At 45.3% G+C, this 12,009-nt stretch overlaps 1 protein-coding gene across 1 annotated transcript in view; it reads left to right on the plus strand.

Moving 5' to 3' along the window:
- aldh1a3 (aldehyde dehydrogenase 1 family, member A3) overlaps nt 1–11,487 on the plus strand; it is a 37,832-nt gene extending 26,345 nt beyond the window's left edge. The window contains exons 10-13 of the mRNA XM_056278228.1: nt 8,923–9,087; nt 9,400–9,557; nt 10,180–10,254; nt 10,362–11,487. Of these exons, the coding sequence (XP_056134203.1) occupies nt 8,923–9,087; nt 9,400–9,557; nt 10,180–10,254; nt 10,362–10,431 (468 nt within the window). The 3' untranslated portion in view covers nt 10,432–11,487. The remainder of the gene's footprint in view (nt 1–8,922; nt 9,088–9,399; nt 9,558–10,179; nt 10,255–10,361) is intronic.
- The last annotated feature ends 522 nt before the right edge of the window (nt 11,488–12,009 follow it).

Genomic DNA, 12,009 nt, shown 5'->3' on the forward strand with positions numbered 1-12,009 from the left:
GAATGGTGAGGATGCAAGAAGTAGAGGTGGCAAAGGTGGATGAGATTAAATACTTGAGGTCAGCTGTTCAAAGTAACAGGGAGTGCAGAAGAGAGGTGAAGAAGAGAGTGCAGGCAGGGTGGAGTGGGTGGAGAAGAGTGTCAGGAGTGATTTGTGACAGAAGGGTACCAGCAAGAGTTAAAGGGAAGGTTTACAAGATGGTTGTGAGACCAGCTATGTTATATGGTTTGGAGACAGTCACACTGCCGAAAAGACAGGAGGAGGAGCTGGAGGTGGCAGAGTTGAAGATGCTAAGATTTTCATTAGGAGTGACAAAGAAGGACAGGATTAGGAACGAGTATATTAGAGGGACAGCTCAGTTTTGACAGTTTGGAGACAAAGCAAGAGAGGCAAGATTGAGCTGGTTTGGACATGTGCGGAGGAGAGATACTGGGTATATTGGGAGAAGGATGCTGGAGCTGCCAGGCAAGAGGAAAAGAGGAAGGCCAAAGAGGAGGTTTGTGGTGAGAGAGGACATGCAGGTGGCTGGCATGACAGAGGAAGATGCAGAGGACAGGAAGAGATGAAAACAGATCATCTGCCGTGGCGACCCCTAATGGGAGCAGCCGAAAGTAGTAGTTGTCATAGCAGTAGTAGATTGTGTACAAGCCTAGCCTTCTTTAAATTCCGTCTTGATTTGGCTTTGGTAGACATCTTTGTTCAAGTGGATCCGAAGTCTTTACAAGAATCCATCAGCTTAAACTTGACAAATAATATATCTGAACTCTCCCCTGTCTGTCCTAGTTACCATAAAGGTTTCTCTCCTTGTCCATGGCTGTATTAGCAAAAGACATATTTGTTGTAACTATCCAGGGGTGTCTGGGACTATCAACTATCAGAACCACTATAAGAACACAGTAATATTTCTGCAGCCACTGGACTGGGCCTTGAAGACAGACTTTCATATTTGCTGATGACATAGTGCTTTTTATATCTAATCTGAAACAGTCAATTAAAACCCACGGTGAATTCTCAAGCTATAAAGTAAATAAGGCGCCATCCGTCATACCATATTTGAAAAAAAAATAATCTGCCATTTCTGCGTTCGAACTACTTTCTTCAATTCTCTATCAGGTTCTAAAACGACTGTAAACATAGTTTTCCTTTTACATTTCTTGAGAAAACATTTCGGTATGTTACCCCTCATTATAAATTCAACAAAAAACAAGATGTGTGACACAACCGTTTTGAAGGAAAAAGTCTATGCTCTGGCTTTCTTTTGTGGGAAAACAAAAATTACAACCAACCTCCACAATTTGCCCACATTACATGGAGGCAGGCTAAAAATGAGTGCTATTATTCCACAAATGTTAAACATAATCACACTGCAAAATGTGACCCTGTAATCACATCCACAGCTTAATGCACAATTAAATGGACAACCTTCAATATCTATGATGCATTAACATGATAAATTGAGAATTTTTCCCAAATGTTTGTATCAATTTCAGTCAGTTCCACTAAATGCTCCACCTCCTTTATATGATAGAATTTTTACATGGTATAATCAAAAACAAAGTCTAAGATGGAGTCTGTTGTATTTGCCATATGATAGAAAAGCCCTGTAATTACCTAAACTTTACTGGTACAACTGTACTACATATGTATGTGCGTCTGTGTTGTGGTTTCCATAATCATCAAACGTTCATTGGTTGAACATAGAGATGAATACAACTTTCACATTACCACCAAACCTATACTTATATTCTAAAAAAAAAAACTGACTAGATAAAACAGGAAACACATAATCCTTTTGTAATGACTACTATTGTCATCTAACACAAAATACAACATATTCTCTGAGAAATATCACAGTTGTCTGCCCTGACAGCAGCCTGAGAAATCCGAGTAAACTTTGGTGTATTTATGTTATGTACACATCAAATATACCATTGCAGGACTTTAGGGTCTACTGCTACTCTTTCAGCTGCTCCCGTTAGAGGGTTAGAGGTTGCCACAGCGGATCATCCATTTCCATCTCTTCCTGTCCTCTGCGTCTTCCTCTGCGTCTTCCTCTGTCACACCAGCCACCTGCATGTCCTCCCTCACCACATCCATAAACCTCCGCTTTGGCCTTCCTCTTCTCCTCTTCCCTGGCAACTCCATATTCAGCATCCTTCTCCCAATATACCCAGCATCTCTCCTCCACACATGTCCAAACCATCTCAGTCTTGCCTCACTTGCTTTGTCTCCAAACCATCCAACCTGAGCTGTCCCTCAAAGTACTGTTATTGCAGTACTTTGGGTACTGAAAAACCAACTATTAACCACCAGTTAAGAAATGTACCAAACGGTCAAAGTTCACATGTGTGCCATTAAGGAAGGACAGAAGAACTAAGGACATATGTGGTTCATTAATGGACAGTCTAAAATACAATAAACCTGACAGCTGTTACCCTCTATTTTGACCAAGGATATGGCATACAGATGATGTATCACTGAGCTTTTGTTACTATTATTATAATAATGATTTATTTCATGTGCATGTGAGAATGTTCTATATACTTAAAGACTTGCCAGATGTTCACCTCAGTCTAGCCTGTATTTGGCCCAGTGGATGTTTAGTGATGTATCTATTTTGAACTTCTGTCCCTTTGACTCCCCATTTTGTTTTTTACTGTGACCTGTATTCAGTTCATTATTTTGGGAGATTAGACCATAATGCACTCCTCTCCCGTTGAGTCCAAACCTTGAGTTCAAGTCACCCAGTTCAGCCGACAAGAAGAAGTTGAGAGAAGAGCTAAAGTGAAGGCTGGAAAAAAGCCTTGGCAGGCCTCAGAACAGCACAAAAGAACACATTGTACTGGCTTGAGTGTTAGCATTGTTGGTGCCCACTTTTCACTACCAACTTACTACTAACTAGCTAGCTACTTAATACCCGTCCATTACAGTGCCAAAGCATAGCTTGTATAGACATGAACCATTTGATTGTATCATCTGTTGATGGCCAATGTACAGCCAATAAATCAACAGACAACAGAGCTGGAGCAAGACCCATTTCATCTAAAGTCGACACTTTCAGTTTAGGGTGGAAGAACGTCCTTTTTATCTCTTTCTGTAAATAATGGTGCGTTCTCAGTTGCTAGTATATTCAATGATTCTATCTGCAATCTTTCTGAGAGGCATGTACACATTGGGTGACACGATGTGTTTTGAAATGGGAGAGCAACAGGCCGGAAAATCGTTGCAGCTTTCTTGCAATCCGCTCGTCATGTGGTTGGGAGGTTTGTATCCCAGACTCGCCGCAACCGGTCACAGCCAGAGCGTCCATGGGGTAAGGCATTCATTTGGCCACCCTTACCCGAGGGATAGTGGATGTAGATCGTTGTAGTGTTCGGGGACTCGTCGTTCTCCAGCGACCCCTCTGGCCCATCCAGGCAGCTGCAGCCAAACAACCGAAAGCATTCTCCCTACGTCTCCTTCGCGGCCTGAAGGTGATGCAATCCATGCGAGGCTTCAGCATGTAAAATAGCGAGAGCAGCCGACACGCGTTTGAAGGAAGCTGGGTGTTACGACTATCTCCGTCCTGTGGAAACGTGAGCCAGGGGAGTTATTCGACAAGAGTTCAGGCCATATGCCATTGGGTTAATCGGGTGGGATAAGGGGAAAAACTAGAAATAAATTTATATAATATACATTACTGTCCATTATAGCCAGAGAATAAACGTTTTTAATCACCTGTAACTGCAATTTCACCCAACCTAATGCCTTAAATGTAATTAAATAATGTATTGCATGAGGGTCTAGTAACTTCACTACATTTTAATTTTTTTTTAAAACCATAACTGCAATTTACGCAATCTAGGTCTTTCAGTTGGATCAGTTAATGTAATGAATTAGTGCCTATTTTCCCCCAGCAATTTTCCAGTTTCTAAATACGTACTACATATACATTCTTTAAAATGATAGCATACAAGCGACATAGGCATACACTTTTTCTCTGCACCTATAACTCGCAGAATTTTTGTGTTAGCGCTCTCAAATTTTGTCACAAAGTACCTGTATTTGTCTACTACAAATAGCAATGTTTCCAACTACTACTGCTTTCGGCTGCTCCATTTCTTCCTGTCCTCTGCATCTTCCTCTGTCACACCAGCCACCTGCATGTCCTCCCTCACCACATCCATAAACCTCCTCTTTAGCCTTCTTCTTTTCCTCTTCCCTGGTACCTCCATATTAAGCATCCTTCTCCCAATATACCCAGCATCTCTCCTCCACACAAGTCCAAGCCATCTCAATCTTGCCTCTCTTGCTTTGTCTCCAAACCGTCCAACCTCTCCAACTTCTCCAACTATATCACAGAATTCAGTAATTGATGGTAAATACAAGGATTTCCATTGTTACAACCCATCCCACTGCTGGGGTAAGTTTCAACAATAAGAGTGAAGAATTAAAAGTTGAAACCCCACCACAAACTATGCATCTAAATAAGTTTATTTTCCATGTGCAAAAACGTAAACATCTTTCTGTGGTTCACCAAGAACAACAAGAATATCTCAGGTCTTGTTACTCATTCTGGTCAGATTCTAATTCTTGGTGATTTCAATATTCATCTTAATAAGGCTGCTGATCCTCTAAGTAAAGCCTTTCTGGCACTAGTTGATACTTTTGGGTTCATTCAGTTTGTTGACTCATTGCAGTGGTAACACCCTTGATTTGGTTTTATCTAAAGGGATATCTGCTTCTGATCTGACTGTCTTGCCAACCACATCTGCTGTGTCAGATCATTTTCTCTTCAATTTGAAGCATTATTGGCCTGTTCTGTTAATGTCGGCACAGATGTAATTGCCACCCGCCACATCGGTCTATCCACTGTAGCTGCATTTGGCCAGCAGCTGCAGGAAGTCTTGGCTCTTTTCACTGTAGCGACAGACTGTTAAAAATTTCCCTAGTGACTTAAATGTGTCCCTCTCTAGTCTCATCAGTTCTGTTGCACTTCTCACTAATAGAGCTAGGTGACAAAAGAGGCCTACACCCTGGTTTAACGATGATACACATGCTGTTAAGTGGCCCTGCAGGACACTTGAACATAAATGGCGACAATCAAAACTGGAAGTTTCTTACCTATCTTGGCATCAGTGTTTATTGAAATATAAGCATGCTTTATGCTTTAGCTGCTGCGAAAGCAGCGTATCTCTCTTGCTTAATCAATATTAATAAACATAATCCCAGATTTCTCTTTGACACCATATCTACATTTACTAAAAAGCAGCTGTCTATTAGCTCCTCACCATTCATTGCCCATGAGTTTCTATACTTTTCTGCAATAAGGTTGATGAGCTCATAAACAAAATTTGTTCTTCAACTCCAGCTACTCCTGTAGATCATGTCTTACCAAATTCATACCTATACAATGAGTCACTGATTGTCCCTGTTATTACATCTTTTGAGGCTATCTCTCTTGATACTTTGAGTAAGTTCATGTCAGATTCTAAACCAACTTCTTGCCTACTTGACTCTTTACCAGCAAAACTTTTTAAAGACCTCTAGCCTTTTCTGGGACCTACAGTGCTAGACATGGTTAATTTATCATTTACTACTGGCACTGTTACCAGCAATTCTAACACAGCTGTGGTCAAGCCTCTACTTAAGAAACCACACCTTGATCCAGGTTTTCTTAATAACTGTCAACCAGTTTTTCATCTTCTGTTTGTTTCTAAAGTAGTAGAGAGAGCTATGTGTCAACAACTTTTGACCCATATAGAAGATAATTATATGAATCTTTCCAATCAGCTTTCAGGGCCTGTCACTCCATTGAAACTGCTCTGACCAGAGTGGTGAACGATCTTCTACTAGCTATGGACTCTGATTCCACCTCTGTGCTTCTACTATTGGACCTCAGTGCAGCCTTTGACACCATTGATCACTGTATTAGACAGAATAAATTGTAATTTTGGTGTCTCTGGCTTTGCTGTCTCTTGGCTTAAGTCCTACTTATCTGGAAGAGCATATTGTGTCTGCTATAATGATATTCGAAGATTCGAAATTCTCTGACGGTAAATATGGCATACATCAGGGCTTGGTTCTTGGCCCTTTATTTTTCTATCTTTTTTCTTTTCTGTCTCTCTCAATGATGTCTTCTCCTTTCTCTTCTCCTGTGTATGTGAATGGTGTGAAGCAAGTCTCCCCTGTGTGCATATGTAGTCTGTCCTGTGAGGACTACATCGTGATGGTGATCACGTGGCTCAGGTCCTTGGCTGTTCAAGTGACATCTGGACACCACTTGGCATCCTCCTCATCATATTCTTCATATATCTCATAATTCCATTGTATTTCTGTTATCCTCTTTCAATGTGTTCTGTAAATTGTGTACACACAACATCCATTGCATGTCTGTCTGTCTTGTGAGAGAGATCCCTCTTCTGTTGCTCTCCCTGAGGTTTCTCCCTATTTTTCTCCCTGTTAAAAGGTTTTTTTAGTGAGTTGTTCCTTATCAAATGCGAGGGTCTAAGGACAAGCTGTTGTATTGCTGTAAATCCCACTGAGGCACATTTGAAATTTGTGATAATGGGCTATACAAATAAAACTGACTTGACTTGACTAGGTGGTAAGTATCAAAGTAACTTCTCAGTACCCAGCGTTTCCCAACAGAACATCCATCCATCCATCCATCCATTATCCAAACCGCTTATCCCAATTGGGGTTGTGGGATGCTGGAGCCTATCCCAGCAGTCATTGGGTGGCAGGCGGGGAGACACCCTGGACAGGCCGCCAGTCCATCACAGGGCCGACACATTCACACCTAGGGACAATTTAGTACCACCGATTCACCTGACCTACATGTCTTTGGACTGTGGGAGGAAACCGGAGCACCCAGAGGAAACTCATGCTCACACGAGGAGAACATGCAAACTCCACACAGAGGATGACCTGGGATGACCCCCAAGGTTGGACAACCCCGGGGTTCGAACCCAGGACCTCCTTGCTGTTAGGCGACCGCAGTAATCACTGCTCCACCATGCCGCCCCCAACAGAACATTGCCCAGAGAATCACACTGCCTCCGCTGGCTTGCCTTCTTCCTATAGTGCATCCTGGTGCCATCTCTTCCCCAGGTAAATGATGCACAAGCACCCAGCTAGCTGTACACATGATGTAAAAAAAACCAACGTGATTCGACAGACCAGGGCACCTTCTTACATTGCTCCATGTTCTGGTTCTGATGCTGACATGCCCGTTGTAGGCGCTTTTAGTGGTGGACAGGTGTCATCATGGGCACTCTGACCGTTCTGCAGCTACACAGCCCCATATGCAGCAAGCTGTGATGCACTGTGTTCTGACACAAATCTATCATAGCCAGCATTAACTTTTTCAGCAATTTGAGCTACAGTAGCTTTTCTGTGGGATTGGACCAGACGGGCTAGCCTTCACTGCCCATGCACGTCAATGAGCCTTGGGTGCCTATGATCGTGTCACCGGTTCACCGGTTGTCCTTCCTTGGACCACTCTTGGTAGGTACTGACCACTGCATACCGGGAACACCTCACAAGACCTTTTTGGAGATGCTCTGTCCCAGTCATCTAGCCATCACAATTTGGCCCTTGTCAGTGTCGCTCAGATCCTTACGCTTGCCCATTTGTCCTGCTTCCAAACATCAATTTCAAGAACTGACTGTTCACTTGCTGCTTAATAGATTCCACCCATTGTAACAAGATAATCAATGTTATTCACTTACCTGTTGGTGGTTTTAATGTTTTGGCTAGTCGGTGTGTGCTGCTATGCAGACTTCCTGACCTAGAAGAAAGTAAAAATAGTACCTGAATACATACACATAGATAACTGATACATACACTAGTAGCCAATTCCTGCTTAGGTCTAACATGCTAATCTGCATCTGTCAGATGCACAGTAGGCCTACCTCATGTGGAGTGAGTCCAAAATACAAGTCTGCGGCCTCGGTCAAGTAACCAGTCAACACATCTTCTTGCTGCGCATTGAAGACTTTTTGCCTGCTGTGATAAGCCGGCTGTCTTGATCTGAGGTTTTGTCATTTCTTTCAGTATCTGTCCAATGTCACATGGCAGAAAGAGTGTTCTTTTGCAACGGACCTTGCTGTCTTTCCCTGCCTCACATCATCTGATGCAGATTTAAGTACATGTGCAGGCACACCCCTCAATTTATCTCACCCACTGTCTTGGCATGCTAAAAAAGGAGTAGGATAGGGAAAATGTGTTTAGTTGACATTACATGGTGAGTTGCAACACAGTTTTAAAAAGGTGTTACAACTAACCCCACCCCTGTCAGCCATTGTTTAGCTATAGCTGTAGAAGCATGGTGGTTTGAAATTGGCATAGATGAAGTGCCTCACATTTTACCTAAGAGACTGCTCTCTGGTATAATACAAGTTACACTATTCTAACCTCAACAGCATCAGTACTCATCAAACTATAGACTTGGTCCAAAATATTAATTTCTGACCTAATGAGCAGGTTTTTTTTTTTTGGCTGTAAAATCTGCATACTTCTTCACACAGCTACTCAATTCCACATGTAAGGTCAGGAAGGAAGTGGTCATACGTCAAATTCATGACATGATTCTTAGGTCATCCCTTCTTGGTGAAAGTTATGCTGTTACAACCTTTCCCTGTCTCCCTGTGTACTTTTGATTCAGACCGACTCAAAGCAGTATTTTTAATTTCAAATTGCATTTTAATGACAGAAAAACAATGGGGATGCATAAGCACAAGTTTTCTCCCCATCATTTAATAAAGGAGATATAGCTGCTTGGCTTTCTCCTTTGTTCAGGTGCCTTCGCTGTACAACTGAAGTCTTTTTTTTTTTGCTGGTTAGTTTGCTGTTGAGCTAAGTCAGTTTTAATTTGAGCAAAGGACGCTGTTCCTCCATTATTTGACGGCTGAATGTCCTTTTCTTCCACAACTGATGCAGATTGACCAGGAGCAGTTTGATAAGATCATGGAGCTGATAGAGAGCGGGAAGGAGGAGGGAGCCCGGCTGGAGTGTGGAGGGAAGGCCGTGGGAGACACGGGGCTGTTTCTCCAACCCACCATATTTTCTGGGGTGAAGGACCACATGCGCATCGCCAAGGAAGAGGTTTGACACTCATTCATAAAAGTAAACTTGGCACAGAGGAAGCGGTGGACTCTAATTGTGTTCAACACTGACACCCTGTGGCGTAATGGCGCCACTACAACAGACCGATATGAGAACGCTCACCTAGCGCCACAAGTTTGAGATGGGGTTTTTTCTCAACAATAATTTGACTTTTGATTCAACTCCTTTGGATAACCATGACCTGGATGAATGAGAACATTCCCAGACAATAATTTGATTTGTTGTAACATTAATTGAGTTGTAAAATTATCTCGTCTCAACGATCTGTCTTTGTTCAATGTTCCTTACTAGATTTTTGGACCAGTGCAGTGTATATTTAGCTTCAAAAGCCAGCAGGAGGCCATAGAGAGGGCAAACAGCACTGAATATGGACTGGTGGCAGCAGTGTTTACCAGATGTCTGGACCGGGCCCTGTCTGTCTCTGCAGCCCTGGAGACAGGCACTGTGTGGTAAGTTCCTACTCGCCTTCATGTGCTCACACTCTTTTATCAAATTGTCCTTTCAGTCCTACTGCTGCCCATGTGCCCCCCCCCCCCACCCCCAAGATAGAAAGGATCTGCACCCCAAGGCGAAGCCAGTACAGCTTTCTAGACAAGGACACTGTTTACACAAGAGGAGTGGGAAAGGAGTTAAAGTGAGGGACGTTTACTGGAACAACAAATACATTTTAACCAATCCATTCAATCATGGTAGCAATGATTCTGTGAGGGCTGAAGGTCCAAAATGAAAGCAGCCACTAGGGGGCAATAGTGACGGACGTCCACAGAAAAGGCCATTCTTTCTCATTGCTCGTCAAACTCAACATGCTGTCGCGTCTAAACCAGTTTGTTTTGAGCGGGGCTGGTCGGTGGATTCATGTTTCAGTTTGCTCTTTTATGAAAGATCCTCCCTCTGTTCTTCTTTCCGTTTTCTAATCAGAAAGTTAGGTTGATGGGTGGTACACCAGCCATGCAACTCTTAAGTGTGGCCTGAGCTGGTGCCTGATGGAGAGCGTCAACAAAGAAACACCAGCTAACAGTCTTCTCCTCTTTCTCTCCCCGCCTCTTCCTCTTTGTTTGTCTCTCTCTCAAGGGTGAACTGCTATAATGCCCTCCATGCCCAGACTCCCTTCGGAGGTTGCAAGATGTCCGGCGTCGGACGAGAGCTGTAAGAGCCACGTCTCTCTCACCGTAACACAGCTGTGCATGTTATTTGTCGTTGTTGCGTTAGTGTGTGTGTGCTCACCCCCCGTCCTGCCTTGTGTCGTGTCTCAGCGGCGAGTACGCCCTGGCAGAGTACTCCGAGGTGAAAGCGGTGACCATCAAGCTGAGGGAGACCCTGTGAGGGACACGGCGGGATCCTGCCTCGGCCTCCAGCACCACGTCCCCCGTCCGACCGAGTGGGGCCGCAGCTCCATCTTTAACACTTTACCCCCCCCCCCCTTTCCCTGTCTGCCTCCCGTCTTCACAGCTGCCGGCCGAGTCAGTAAGAGCGAGCGGCGTGGCGAGCTGCGGGCCACGGGCGGGAGGAGCTACCTGAGTACATTAACACAGAGGCCCCGAGGAGTTCATTAAAGGAAGTCACCCCGTCCTGTCACCCGTCTTCCTGTCCCGTTTTACTGTGAAACGCACGAGACGGGAGGGAGGTCCCTCACGAAGACACGTGGCCGTGTATAAATAAATACCCCAACAAACGATTTCTTTCTTGTATTAGAGGATAATGTCAGCGTCATGTATGGAGTACTGTTGTTTATGAGGACAAGTATGTCAGCCGTAGTTGTGCATGATCTGGTGAAACGCCGTCCCCCGCGCCGCAGCACGTGGGCCGGCCGCGGGGGGGGGGGCGAGGCCGGAGCGTGCGTGGCCTCCTCTCCTTAAATGCTCCGCAGGTCACGATGCAGTAAAGAAGCCCTTCCTTCTCGTCTCGTCTCAGAAGTGTTTATGTTGGTGTGACGTCATCAGATCTGAACGGGGAGCATTTTCCCGCCCTTTCAGGTAGCGGAAGGAAGTCCGCTCCGTTCCACGTGAGGTCATATGTACCGGCGGGACACTGTCAACGGGAGGTTTCCCCCACCTGGGCGGTCGGCGGCGGAGCTCCCTCCTCTTTCCTCCCCGGCGTTTGAACGTGTGTGTTTTACATGACGTGTGACATGTTGGCCTTCAGATAGATGTGATGTTAACGGGGCGGCGCGTGGCGGAGGGCTGCCTCTTTCCGGGGGACCTCCACGCTGCAGGTCCTTGTTGCGGAAGTTGTCAAAGGGAAAATAAAAAAATGTCTTTCCTGCACGTTGTGTGGCTGTTTGTGTGGGTAAAGCTGCAGCACAACACAACCGAGTCAAGCCGGGGGGGTGTTTGTACAGCCCGGCATCACCAATTACACGTTTGCCTCAGGGGGGCGTTACAGCAACACGACATCCTGTCCTTACACCCTCGCATCCGGTAAGGAACAGCTCCCTAAAACCCTCCCACAGGGAGACCGAATGAGGAGGAACCTCGGGGGGGGGGGGAGGAGGAGGAGGGACGGACAGCGTGCGGTGGATGTCGTGTTTACACAGGTCGCACAACACCACACTGAAAGAGCATAACACCGTTCTAACGGCGCCATGAGAGAGATGCGGAGGGTGGTTATTACACCACGGTCACTAGCCAAAGACCGGAATCAAGACCTTTAGCCTCGTCCGTGGTCCCTTGAGGACGTGTCGGCTAATAAAAGAAAAGCGGGTGTGCTCGTTGTCCACGTGTGCTGCTGTGTGCAGGAAACCCTGCAGAATAACCAGTCCAGCCAGTCCAGGGGGCAGCTGGGTGGGTGCAGGGTGGTGGGGGTAGCTGGGTGGGTGCAGGGTGGTGGGGGCAGCTGGGTGGGTGCAGGGTGGGGGGGGGTAATTGGGTGGGGGCAGCTGGGTGGGGGTAGTTGGGTGGGTGC

This window comes from Lampris incognitus, chromosome 4, assembly GCF_029633865.1.
Source record: "Lampris incognitus isolate fLamInc1 chromosome 4, fLamInc1.hap2, whole genome shotgun sequence".
Classification (NCBI taxonomy): Eukaryota; Metazoa; Chordata; class Actinopteri; order Lampriformes; family Lampridae; genus Lampris; species Lampris incognitus.